The sequence below is a fragment of the Leptinotarsa decemlineata genome, unplaced genomic scaffold, assembly GCF_025532065.1.
Source record: "Leptinotarsa decemlineata unplaced genomic scaffold, Ldec_3_MD MMD2_tig00026307_RagTag_RagTag, whole genome shotgun sequence".
Lineage (NCBI taxonomy): Eukaryota > Metazoa > Arthropoda > Insecta > Coleoptera > Chrysomelidae > Leptinotarsa > Leptinotarsa decemlineata.
The window spans coordinates 5,819,509-5,834,012 of NW_027412681.1; the positions used below are offsets into that span (position 1 = coordinate 5,819,509).

General features: G+C 34.8%; 2 protein-coding genes across 2 annotated transcripts; one reads left to right on the forward strand and one right to left on the reverse strand.

Annotated features, from left to right (window-relative positions):
- The first annotated feature begins 4,491 nt into the window (after positions 1-4,491).
- Gle1 (Gle1 RNA export mediator) lies at positions 4,492-10,081 on the forward strand. Its single transcript, XM_023164656.2, has 3 exons — positions 4,492-5,260; positions 5,364-6,195; positions 9,578-10,081. Exons 1-3 carry the CDS (start codon positions 4,598-4,600, stop codon positions 9,937-9,939), a joined length of 1,857 nt encoding a protein of 618 aa, XP_023020424.2. The 5' UTR covers positions 4,492-4,597; the 3' UTR covers positions 9,940-10,081.
- A 948-nt stretch (positions 10,082-11,029) lies between these two features.
- Positions 11,030-12,148, reverse strand: LOC141485095 (uncharacterized). Its single transcript, XM_074181103.1, has one exon. The coding sequence runs from the start codon at positions 12,146-12,148 to the stop codon at positions 11,030-11,032; it is 1,119 nt and encodes a 372-aa protein (XP_074037204.1).
- Between the last annotated feature and the right edge of the window lie 2,356 nt (positions 12,149-14,504).

The following is a 14,504-nucleotide window of genomic DNA, read 5'->3' on the forward strand; positions in this document are numbered from 1 at the left end:
TCAAGTGCGATCTTGCCGATAAACAATTGCTTAGACTTCGAGGTATAACCTGCATTCTCATAGTTAACACATGAGGCGCCCGTTTCCAAAACTTGTTAAATGCATCAGAAGTGATTTCGAGAAAATCCAACTTTCCTGATACCTTTAATTTGGAAATCAAGTAGGTTTGTGTGACTGATTTATTTGTAGGTTGTCCTTTATAACTAATATACGGTCAGCAAACAAATATTAGAGAATGTTTTGCTGAGTTATTTGAAAACAAAAGTAGGATTAAACGAGTTTTGGAAACATATTGTAGATTTATACAGCTTTGACAATTTATCTGAATGGTTATAAGAAGTTGAAAAAAACTTATGTGATGGAAAAATAGTGTTTATTCAACTCAACTTTCAAAACAAAAAAAAAGTCTCTCATTTAAGCAAAAACAGCTTCAAACAACTACTGACAAAAATCGTTTGTGTACGTAAACAGCAAAGAAACCGTGCACATACGAACAGGATTTAACAAGTTTTGAAACCGTCGTAGCATGCAATGAATAACATAATACTATTGGATCTACGCAAATTTGAAACAGCACCTACAGTAGTGGATACACACACTTTTGTAACAGTGTTTATGAAGAATGTAGCTAGTTTTGGAAACGTACTATTTTTTTAATATCATAGAATCATAGTATTACTGAAAGTAATCAGATTTGGTCCACTACAATTATATAGGCATGTGTCAAAGCTGTCAAAGAAGGTATTGTCGTCATTTTTTCAATTTTAGTGAAACATGGATCTAATTAGTTATGAAAACGCACGCCTCACATATACTACTGATGATGTCTGTCGTAGTAGCAGCTGAAACGGTTGGTACTTAAGGTTCCATATGACCACTATCAGCCCGGATTTTGTTGTGAAGAAGTTTGTCAGGTCATAATTGTTGAAGGCAAGTGTCACGTTGAACGACACGAAAACACCATGCCAGACCACAGTAAAATGAAAGCTGCTAAGACCAATTCAAAAATAAATGAAATTCTTGTTTATTCACCAAAAGTGGCATTGAATCAGGCAGTGAAAAGAGCTGAACTGAAGTTGACTGCGTTGGTAGCAAAAAGCAATCTTCCATTTAAAATAATGGAACACTTAGCAGAGCTTTGTGCATCAGCTTTTTCAGATTCAACTATTGCAAAAAATGTCGGAATGAAAATAAAAAAATGAACTCAAATTACTTTCGGTTTATTAGGTCCTACCGATAGGATGGTTATTTTTAACGCTTTGGGTGGGACAGTCCCAATTTCAGGCAGTCTGTCCCGATGTCCCCAGCGAGACCACCATTGTCCCGCTTTAAACTCGAAATGGATGGCGGAGCGTCCCGCACGGGAAGGCAGATTACAAGAGAACGCACCCGCCACGCTAACTCTGTGAGCAGGATAGATACACCCAGCTCAGAATTGTGGTTATATTTTTTCACGCACAAGCGGCCCCCTTTCATGCAGCTGTTGAAATTCGAAGGGCAAAATTTGTCGGCCATAGAGTCTGCCAATGAAATTAATCGTCTCCGAGATAACCTGGCACAGAAAGAGAAACTGTTGTTGACCAGCAGAATGTAAAAACTGCGGCGGTTGGATTTACTTATCAAGCAAGGGTTTATTAGCAGCAGTCAGGATACTGTTAGGTTTTTTCCCGTGGGCTGACCAATAATTGACTACACTGAATATTCAAACTTAACTTTACTTCACTTCAAATACAATAAACACATTAACTGAAACTTCAACTATCATTCGAATGTCTATCGCCTTACTAGATCGCTTCGCGTACCGCACTGTAGCTTCCATTTATTGACTGTGTCGATATGCTCGAGGCTAGCGTTTAATTCGTAATCGAATACAGTAGAAATTTCGCCGAAGTTTCATCGAAATCGGTAGCATTATTCTCGCTGCTTCTAGAGTGGCATGGAACATCGTGTATTCGCGCGCTCCAATCGTGACGTCACGATTGGTTTATGGCTACCAGTGACGGCTGGCGTTATTTTCTTTAGGGCATGATTTACAACAATACGGAAGTCTGACGAGTTTTCACTTATTTCCAACTTTGAGACAGCAGAAAAATATCTGGCTGGAATGTTGAAAACGTTCCTACTGAAAACCGTTTGTTCGAATTCAATTATTCCAACACTTTTGTACCAACAACCTTTATTTTATAAACTCTTCTACAATTATTCAGAACGTTATGTGTCTGCCTGGAAGTAATGCATCTGTCGATAGTTTTTTCTCAAACGAACAAAATATGGACAAGTGTTGCTACTACTGGGGCTTAGTAAGTCTTGCTTACTTAACTATTTTGTGTTTAGTGCTTTGATAATTTTGTGTTATTCTATCTTCTATAATAAAAAACTTGTAAAACACTAAAAACTTTTTTTATTATATAATTTAGCAGATGTCCCGCTCTGGCAAAAAAATATTGTATAAGTTTGAAAATGTCCGTATAAGACGAAACTGCAGTAACGTTAGTTACAAATAAAACTGGTAAAAAACATAGAAAGTTTCATTTCTCTTTTCTTTATTATGATTTCCTACCACGTAGTAACGGCTACATCCATCAATTTATTGAAAAAAATAAATGGTTACGTTAGTTATACTAGATGGAACCACTGATGTTAGTTGCAATACGTGATTGACAGTGGTTGTCAAGTTTTTTTTAATGGGAAAAAGCAGGACACTTTGAATTTGATTGAGGTGGATACTTCCACCTCAATCGGAATATATTTATGTTTTAAAAATGTATTAGATTTTATTAAAATTCCCTATGACAATGTTGTTGGAGTTGCAGCTGATAACGCAAATGTTATGATGGGCAATATTCAGAGAGTTTGAACATTAATAACAAAATTGTTATCGGCTATATCTGCCACTCATTTCATCTCTGCAGTTCACATACTGGTAAAAACTTTCGTCTTGTTTAGAGCAGTTCATCCACAATAATGTAACTGCTTTTCGCGTAGGTAGTTCAAAGGTAGTTCAAGTGTTGAGGGAATTTCAAAACTTTACAAATTAAAGGAATCCCAGAATTTTGAAAATCAGTTCTACTAGATGGCTGTCTATTGGTATGGTTGTGAAATGAGTAGTAATACATTAGAAATTGCTTAGTTTATATTTTCCTTCTCGAAAATTGACAGAACAAGCAGATGTCTCAAATAATTTTATCAAGATAACAAAATGTTATTTACTATTTCTATCATATATATTGGAGCTCGTAAATGAATTGGTTTCGGAATTCCCGTCACCTTAAGCAATAACAAAAAGCTAATAAGATGATTTGGAAGAATTGAATACAGAATGACGTTTGACTTGTGAGGTTCGGGAAGAGATATAAAATTTAGATGTGAATGAGTTTTGGAATAAAATAATAACCGAAAAAAATTTCCTTGATGAACCAATGTTCAGTAATCTTGCTCAAGCAATGAAACGGGTATTAGCTTTGCCGCGCTCCTCAGCAGCTGCTGAGAAAATTTCCTCCCACTTGAATTTCATAAAAGTCAATACAAAAAATTAACTTGCAAAATTGTATCATCTTTATTACAAACCAAAGAATTACTGAAACAGAATTGTTGGAATCTGTGTCACAACTTTGAACCCAACAATCCTTTGCTGAAGTGCAATCACTCTAAAATAGAAAATATCTAGTTAGGTTTTGAATGAAGATATTATCTTTGATATTCAATGAACAATCAATGATTATTTTTATTTTTTTATACACAAAACTGATTTTTTTTAAAAATTCTTGTTTGAATACTTTTTTTTCTGTATAAGAATGTATGTTTTTGTTCAAGACTGTATTTTTGTTCTCCATGTTTTATTTTTAACAAATGTTCTAAGTGAATTTCAAAAGATTGAGTTTTTCATTCAAAATTAGGTGATTTGTGACCACACAATTGCAGTCACGTACCAGCGAACTCAAGCCGCCCATAAGAAATACTGTACTACACGTACACGGGCGTTCACAAAAGTCAAAACGGATGTCTGCAGTCAACTTGCTGCTGATCTCCGCCGAGATGTCATCGCGGCATCCGCCGTACACTAACCACAAACTTGCAGTCGTACCCAACCGCGTACACCGTGGTGTACTTTTTCTCATATTGGTCTCACAGCATTGAATTTTTGATGTCAGTTGTCTCAACTGCAAGTGCGGTTTATATGATCGCAAGTCGACCACAAAAATGTGGTTGGGACAACCGCGAAGTACAGTCAACGTGACCACAATGTTGTGATTGCCTCAACTGCAAATATGTGGTCCGGGTACGGCCGGATTTAAAATCAATTTTTATATGACGCCACTGGCTTACTGACGTCGTATAAGCTACTACCTGAAAAAATTAGTAATCTAGTAGTACCTTATATCTGAATCTGGTACAAAAAATGAGTTCATTTTCATAAATGTCAATCCAGAAACATCACTGGGCAGGGCCTGGCCAAATGCGCTGGAATGAGAAGCAACAGCCATAGAAATTAGAGAGAGAGAGAGAGAAGATGAGAAAGAAAGTGTTTTGGATATAAAATTCAACAGCTTGAATACTGGTTATTTGATGTAGTTTATGAATAAGCTTTTACTTTAGAATGGATTCAGTAGTTAATGACTTGGAGCAACTAAAGTTGTCAGCTCTTCATAAATTACAAATAATAAATTCAAGTTATATTTCTAAATCTGAGCATGTTCCAGAAAGCACTGAAAAAGAAATAAAACTGCGTCCTCCAAAGGCAATTAAAAATATCGACCCAGCATTGGAACCCAAATCTGTCAATGAAATCGAAAACGTGATAACGAAACTGGAAATTGAACGGCATCAAGATATTAAAAGCAGGATACGAGCTCGTATAAGCATATTCGAGGATTTCACGAAACTACAAGAATCAAACACTAAGCAGCAATGGCTAAGAATACAACAGAACTTCGAACGAGAAAACCAACAAAAGGAGAACAGTATCTTCTTAGCCATGCAAGAATTCGACCAAAACTCTTCCAATTCTCACGCCAAACTCGCACAGTATTATCAAAATTTGAGACTTCGCAGACAGATGCAAGAACAAGAGTTGAAAATGAGAGAACAACAGAAACAAATGATGCACAACTGTATAGATAAAATAAAAAAGCATCAGCAAGATTTCAACGAGGCTTACGAACAAGTTATACTGCTTTTGAAACAATGTAACGATGAAGTGAAAAACAAGCTAGTTGAACAGTATAAACTCCTGAAAGCTTTCCATAACAATTTTGAAAAGGTAAGATGTTTAGAGTTGATTTTATCTAATATGAAATGCGTGGTCACTGAAGCTGTTCTTTTTGTTATGCTAAAGCTTATTACCCCACTGAATTATTTTTAAGATAATCACTAAATGCAGAACCCAAGGAGTAAGTGAGGAAGATGAAAAGCAAGCATCACAAACATTAAATCAGGTGCAGGCCTTAGGAATCAAAATGAAGGAAATAGTTGAAGAAGCTGTCAAGAAAAATGAAGAAGCGAAAATTCCCACAGAGACAGAAGTAGTGCCTGATTTGCCCACAACTGAGCCTCCCGTTAAACCAGTCCCAGTTCCTAACCAAAGTGACCTCCCGAAAGTGCAGACAAGTGTTTCAAGTATAACCCGCTATATTAGTTTATCAAATTTGAAAATGTATACAGACATAATGGAATTTTTCAATAAGCACACGGACAGTTTCAAAAATTTGCTTGAGGATGCTTCTCAAAAGCAGTTCAGGTTCGACTGCAAGAAAGCTATCAACTTACCAGTGAACTCCTTGTCAGGTGTCAACTCGGAACATATTCTAGACAAGTTCAACAGGTTGAAAGCACTTTTGAATGGACAGGATGTAGCTGTCGGCAACGATAAGATAAACGCTTCGAAGCACCCACAGGGAGTTCCTTTTTGTATGGACTTATTGGCCAAGAAATTTGTATTGCAAGGTGATTTGATGGTTTCTAGTAATCCTGACTCGGCTTTTTGCTATGCATCCGTAATGTCTTCGTTATGGAACGAGTTCCCCACGTTTGGGCAGTTGCTGTTGGCTCATTTTTATAAGTCCTGTCCATACTTGGTGCCCTATTGTATACCTAGAGAAGTTGGGGAAAGTGATGAAGAATTTTATTCCCGACTAGGATATCAATACAAGGATGGGCAGATTGAGAATCAGGATAAATTTCTTAAAAGGATGACAGGTATGGTTCGATTTTTTAAATTTTACCCGGAAAATTATCATGATGTATAATACTGAAGAATACTGCTCTAGCTGATTGGTTCCTGAGATATACAGGAATAACCAAAAATTCTAAATTCTACTTTTGGCATCTCAGAGACATCAGAAACCTATTTGAACATTCGAAGGAATATGTTCACAGAAATCTTATCATCTGACTTGGGCCTCCTCAACTTTGAAATTTCAAATACGGACTGATATTTTTAGTAACAACTTTTTTATCGACAGTGTTTATTTTATATGGAGAAATTAAATTATCCCCGACATTATTGAGAGTTTTGGCAATTTAACATCATCAGATGATAATCAATGTCAGCAATACTTAGTCTTTATGTATCATAGATGATTACAAATGTTTTTTGAGTGAAATTTTCAAGACTTACTCTTTCTTACTTAGGATTGTAAATGAAACTAGTATATTGATGAAATATGTAAAAAATTATGCCAATGTTTTATTATATCTATATACACAGTATATTGTTAAAAAATCTGTGTTAATAATGTATTATCATGCACAATTTCACTCAACAATTTATTCAAACTTTCAAGAATATTAATTTTTTCAATGGTTTACCTTTGTGAAATCGGATCAACCATTTTTTGCCTCTCGTTGAATAAAAATAACTTTTACATGACTGCGAAGAATAAAAACTCAAAGTCGTCTCCACAATTTAATGTCACCATAAGATGTTAGAGCCGTAAAACATCAATCAGTACATGTTTCGAAACTATATAGGTTCATCATCAGCTAATATTTAAAATTATGGAGAAGAAAATATAATATTTTTTATAGTAGAAAAAATGAGAAATTTATAACATCACATTTCTCAGTAATTGAACTGAAGTATGGTAAATGTTTTCAGAGCTCAGCGATTTTTGTTTGATAAAACAGATGAATGAAAGAATTTGTATCAAATTTTGCCTAAAAAATTGAATAAAGTATAACAAAGTGTGTAGAATGTTACAAGAGTTCATGAGTGGCATAAGCTTTTCCTACATGGTGTATTTCATCAGTTCGGACTTCCATTGTCTAATATAATATAAATTGATTTGAAAATCCTGAAAGAATCTGTAAAAAATTTAAAAAATTGAAAATGATTACCCGAAAAATAACAATTATATTGAACAAAAAACTGAAATTACAACGAAATAATATACAAGCAACAACCAAAAAAAAATTAAAAATTAAAAATTGAAATATTAATACAAGCTGAAAATTAAAAATATTATTTATAAGAAATGAAAATTAAAAATTGAAAGATTCCAAACCAAGTTACGTCACGACGTTTCGATTGTTAGTATCCACAATCGTCTTCGGGTGATCTGACTATTTATAGGTCATTCGAGTGCTTTCACCTATCCCTTCTTCACTCTCTCTGCTTCATTGGTTTTAACGCTAGCTTGACTAAATGTGTTGTTGGACAACATATACGCGGCTTCCTTGAATTTTCTCTTAAACCAGTGTTCCTTTTTGTGGATGATTTCTACTTGAGCCCACTTGATGTTATGTTGATGAGTCCGAACATGCTCTGCTATTCCGGATTTGCTGGTTTCTCCTCGCTGTGTGTGTTTCTTGTGCTCAGCAATGCGAACTTTCAATGGCCTCTTAGTTTCACCGATGTATGATTCTCCGTACTCGCAGGGTATCCGGTAAATGAAATTCTTGGAATCGCATTTATTGGATACCATGCGAGTGCTGAGAATCTTACATTGGTGAAACTAAGAGACCTTTGGAAGTTCGCATTGCTGAGCACAATAAACACACACAGCGAGGAGAAACCAGCAAATCCGGAATAGCAGAGCATATTTGGACTCATCAACATAACATCAAGTGGGTTCAAGCTGTAAATCATCCACAAGAAGGAACACTGGTTTAGGAGAAAATTCAAAGAAGCCGCGTATATGTTGTCCAACAACGCATTCAGCCAAGCTAGTGGAAACCTCTAATCAAGCGGAAAACGACTAACTCCCGCCAAACGGTCATCTCCCGCTAAAACCAATGGAACGGAGAGAGGGAAGAAGGGATAGGTGAAAGCACTCAAATGACCTATAAATAGTCAGATCTCGGAGGAATATGTCCAGTTATCACTCGAAGACGATTGTGGGTACTAACAATCGAAACGTCGTGACGTAACTTGGTTTGAAATCTTTTAATTTTCATTTCTTGCTAATACTATCTTTAATTTTCAGCTTGTATTAATTTTTTTAGTTGTTGCTTGTATCTTATTTCTTTGTAATTTCGGTTTTTTGTTCAATAAAATTGTTATTTTTCGGTTACTCTTTTTTAATTTTCTACAGATTCTTTCAGGGATTTCAAATCAATTTATATTATATTAGACAATGGAAGTCCGATGAAATACACCACGAAACATTGTCAACCACCTTCAAACAAACGTTTTCCTACATGGTCGTGAAGACATTGAAGATGACGAATGTGAATGCCCCAGTACATCAACTGTATGGTGGGCAGAGGCTGGTGTGATACACTATAGCAACTTTTATGCTAATGGAATCAATAGATTTGTGTTATATTGGCAAAATTGCACTGATTCAAATGATGTTTATTTCGATTGAATTGAATGAGTATACACTGAAATATCACAGTTAGAAGTAGACAGGTATTATGTAGGGAAAAAGCTGAAGGACAACCAATGAAATTCAAGTACCCGTGAAAAATTATTATTTTTCTTTTTTTTTGTTTCCACAAATCTAATGTACCTCAGTTCTGTTATGTAAGCATATATGTAAAAATCACTGTAAATATTTAAAAATTATACACTGGCTGAAGGACTTCGGTCAATGGCCCTTGTATTCACCAATAAATTGTATTTATTATTTTTTATCGTAATTGAAAATCTTAACCTCTAATTGGAAATGGCTCTGTCTAAATGTTTCGCTTATGTACTGGAAAATTTAAAGAACCAGATATCAAAGTTGAAAATATAATATCAATATGTTTACAAAATTTATGAAATCGACCCAAATTCGCATCATGGAGTTACTTTTCAGAAAATTCTAAAAATAAGGTTAGGTTGTTCCAAGCAATGGTTTGTCTTACATATCGTATGCACAAATTAATGACGCATGTGTAATTTTTCATTGCTCAAAGTATACATAACCGAAAAGGAAATGCTTATTGTTACACTATCAAGGCTGACTTTTTCTCAAAACAGTAAAGATATTTTTGAAACTGATTTCTCACCGAGCAAAAAAATCCTTCAATTATAAAATTGAATTTAAAAAGCCCATCACACCTCTTGAAGCAACAATCCTGGGACTTGCTGTGTAGTTTTCACAACTTATAAATGATTAATGACGGTTTCCTCAATACGTTTCCGTTTTAGGCATAATGAGGCTCTATGCTGCAATGATGATCGTGAAACCGAAGAAGGACCATAAAAGTAATCCACACAAAATTCACCATGGCTGGAGGTGGTTTTCTTCGGTGATGAAATTGGAGCCCCAAGTAGACATAACAGCCACTATGCTGCATACTTTTTTGGAAACTGTTGGTTTCGAAATGGAAGCCAAGTATGGCTTGTCTTTCCGAAAATTAATTATGGTCCTTGTTGATAAATTTTTGCCGAGCTGCAGGGAAAAATGTACGGGTGGAGCTACCACTAGATTGGAATTATTATTGACGAACTATTTCAAGAGTGAAAAATTTGAAAAGCCCAACGGTTATTTGGACTACAGGTATTGGTGATTCATAATAAATTTTAAGTAAATGATTTTTACAGTGATATTTTTATATAATTTTTTTATAGATAAATCATTTAGTACTTTGTAGATATTTTTTTTTGTATAAGTAACATTTGAATGTATATATTAAAGAGTGGAAAAAATCTAATTTTTTTCATTGTTATTACATCAATCATGAGTTTTTTCCTAATCGTTCTTTAATTTTTTTTCGTATTTGACATTATTTCCTTTTAAGTAACTCATCCAGTTAATTTATTCTGAATATTTTGTAAATAATTTTGAAATTTCATCATTGGCGTAACTATGATTAAATTCTAGGAGGGGCTACAGCTCTCAGTAGTCTTAGAGAGAACAGAATATACCTCGGTAAACTGTGGGGGGGAGTATAGAATTGTTTTCACTATTTGATGGTCCTAAGTTGCATTCTCATTATTATTTTCGCCAATCATTCAAGGGCTATCCAAAAACCTCCAGCCAATCAAAATAAACACTTTTTTAGACAACTGAAGTCCCAAACCTGTATCATTTCCAAAAAACAAGGTCAACCACATTTTTGAGATGTTTTTTATTTATTTAATATAAATAATGGTTTCAAGATAAAATTTTGTTGACAAAGCTTAGTAGCTGAATACAGATAAAATAACATTGACATGAAAACAAATAATGTAAAATACAAACTGCTGCATATAAACACAAACTCACAAAAGTAGTATATATACAGAGTATACAAAATATTCAATTATTAATAGTTTTTTTTCAGTCATTTATCAGCTTTTGATTTACATAATGAGGTCAATACAACTGATAGGTTGATATAAATATTGGTATGGATTAATCTCTTCAAGATAATATCTTTGTAAATGCCTGGAAAACTACTGACGTCTTGATAGAATATTTGATTAGATTGACCAAAAACAAAGAAGATTAGAATACTTCTTTTATCAGTTTTTTAGTGATTTTCACCTCCAACGATTGCAAAAAAACTGTCATTGTAATGGAGGCACAGAAATGGTGAATCCCGAAACTATGATTTCCTTAACTAAAAATACTGTTGTCAGAATCATTTGTAATTTGAATGCCTTAACTCAAATTGGCTATACTTGAGGCAGAGACGTGCACTTAAACTCACATGCAGTCTTGTGACATAAAATTCTCTGTAAGTTTCCTACAATATTACATCCCCAGCCCTTGTTCGGGCAGGATATTTTGATATTTTCAATCAAATCTTCGAGCTGAAAACATCTGGAGCCCTCATACTCTGATTTACAAGAAGGGCACAGGTTGATCTTAGCTTTGCACTTTCTGCAAATTCCGTGACCTTTTTTGCAGGAGAATATCGGACCAAAAAGGTATTCCATACAAATGGGACACTCTATGTGCCTCCGAATGGAAATACCAAAGTCCTTGAAGCTCAGCTCTTTTCTATGATCCTGCTTTACATCCTGATTTGGCACGACGCTGATTGTAACTTTGATTTGGGTGGGATTGTTCAACAGCTCCATCATACTGGCCAGACTGAATGGGCTGGCGCCGGGATGCACAGGAGGTTTCGTGTACTTTTTTGAAAAGGGATGATGATCAGCCTCGCACCTTTCTTTGATGCATTCGTAGCAATGAAGTCTCTCGTTGAACTCAACAATGTCTTTATTTTTGTATGAAACACATCTGTTGCCATTCTCGGAACTGAAATCGACGTTGAAAAAACTGTACTCTCTAATCGGTCCCAAATGTCCAACAAAGATCGAATCACGCAATATATACACAATGAACTGGCTATCTTCCACAATCAGCAACAGCGGTGTTGTTTGTTTCCTAATATTGATTTCGTAGGTAATTTTATCACGGAAAAGTTTCCTGGGATGTTGATCTCTAACGTGGGCCTCTATGTCGGGAATTTCGACGTCTTCCGCGCAACCGGTATATGTGAATGGACACAGGATAGTTTTGTGTTCGCAGTTTGTTTCGTGTTGTTCAACTTGTGCCCAGGGAACGATTTCCCCGCAGTACATGCAGGGATACATCAGACACTCTGCCACGCTTTCGAAAACTTGGTTTCTCACCCATTCTCCGTTCTTGACGGATATGCATCTACCACATTTATTTTTTGATCCTTCTTGGCAATTGATGAAAATTGGAGGAAAGGATAACAACTGTTTGCAGAAATGGCATTTCATCGATTTGACGGTCTCTTCTATCATTGTTGTCGGGTCCATTTTCAAAGTACTTTTCACTTATCAGCAAGTTGAAAAGAAATGGGGTTATGTCAAAACTAACAAAGAACACATACGTGCTTTATGAAAACTACTTCTTCCTTCATTATTTTTTAGTTCTTCTACTAAGATTTTGACCTTTGATCGTCAGAGAACATTTGGCCAGCTCATTAGCATGGGAACGACGTAACCTAGACTAATTTTATGGTTGGATTCTTCCATATCTTCCTTAAAAATTTTCTTATAATCCTTCTTTTGTTTGGCTATGAATATTTCTTTTTCTTTTTAAAACTGTTTTCTAATCCTTTTTTCAGCATTAGAGTAGGACCTGTATCAGTTGTAGCCGATGTTCTAGCTATAGCACAGATTAAATATCTGTGGCTACAGGTGTATTTTCGAAGATGAAACCTAAATAAATCATATCGTCTTAAACTATGTCTCATGTAGACTCTGTGACAGCTGGTTAGTTAACACTGTATTTTCTTGCTGCAGTTCATGCAAAATAAAACAAAATACCTGGAGCCAGAGTCCAGACATCACCAGAGAATGGCAAATGAGACTTTGTCGAAACATCGTGAAACCTTGTGAGAATCAAAAACACAGGACATTGAATGAAACCTGGAAAACAACCCCTCATAGGTACCCTGCCCGTAATAATCTTCGATTTACCATATTCACGTGAAAGACACCTTACCCCTTATGGATTAATGCGCCTTAATGGAAGCAAAAGCCATCAACATAGAGAGATAGAGGCATTACCTCTTGTCTCTCATGTGAATCAAGTAGGTACGTGTGGCAGATACCCGACGGGGCATGTCATATACATGTCACCAGACGAGATACTGACAAGGAGCAAGTACTCCGAATCAGATCTATCGGTTGTCGTCCCGACCAAATGAAATTAATTTCAGCTTCTCATATATTAGTAATAATTTACTTGCGACGAATTTTCCAAATGAAAGACGTTGCTCAGGTGCCTGATAATGGATTAGTTGTTGTTTTTTCTGTCGAGTATCTGCCACACGTACCTACAAAATATGTTGCCAGAAATTGGTGAAGTTTTTAAAAGATAATGAGAGGGAGCAATTTTTCAAAGATACTACCATGTCACGACCTGACTTGTTCGACCATTTGCTGAATTTATTGCAGCCAAAATAACCCCAAAATATTTTTCCAAGCCTTATAATAATAATAATATATGCTTTATTATCATAAGACATAATCTTGTAGACAAAGCTTGTGTAGTACATACATAAAAAATGCAATACATACCAACTAAAATTAAAATAAAAATATAAATGGTGCATGGGTATAAACTATGTTAAAATGGAGGATATAAAAGATATGTATATGTAAAAGAGTAAAAGTCAAGTTTATAAAACAGTAGTCATGAAAAGTAACAACTTAAGGGCTCCTTAATAAGTAAGGATAAAAAATATGCATACGTCAGTTAAAAGCTATCGTTAAAATATTCATCCAAAGTATAATAGGGTATATCAGATAGAAATTGTTTGACTAACTTCCTTCATTAATTTACTTTTAAAAATCTTGGGTATCTTTTATAAACGGATACGTTGTTATTTTACTTCTTCCTTTATTTTATTTCTTATTTATGTTACTTTGTTAATAACTCCCCCTTCAAGTTTCTTGGGAGAATGTTCCTCCTGACGAAAATCAAGTAGTTTTCATAAGAGAGCTCTAAAACAACGCATTTTAAACTTATTATTTCAACCTTCTTCTTTAAAAAATTATTTAAATATTTAAAAAAGAGGAATGAAATAATGCAATCAACATTTAAAGGGATTCGTTTCTATTTCACCTTTTGGCAACATCGGTTATGACTAATAAAGGACAATGAATCTGTTACCTGTATGAGACAAACAAAGATGACATATTTCAGAGGCGTGCTGTTCTGTTTACTTATGTTCCGAGTTCCGAGACATTCTGTGACATATGACATTTTGTGCACCTAACCCATCTTCCTCTATATAAATAAATAACAAAACAACTGTTGTTTATATCAGTCTAAAGGGTAAGGGAGCCAGGCTCCAACCTGTTTGAAATCAAGACGACGTGCAGGTACTGTTGTTTATGTGGCTTGTGGAGGTGGTATCGAACTATAATTTATATTTTGCCTTAATTGTTGATTTATAAAGATAATTTTCCTTATTTGAAGTAGAATATCTAGGTACGTAAAAATTATTGCAACTTGATATAGACGCTGTTGCCAATATGTGAATTAGAAACAAATCCATTTAAAAATTAAAACCCAACATTTGAAACATCAATTTCAATATTTTTTGAAGTGAATTTGAAAAACTCGTGAATCAAACTCAACTTTATTTTGTTCAAATTGCAT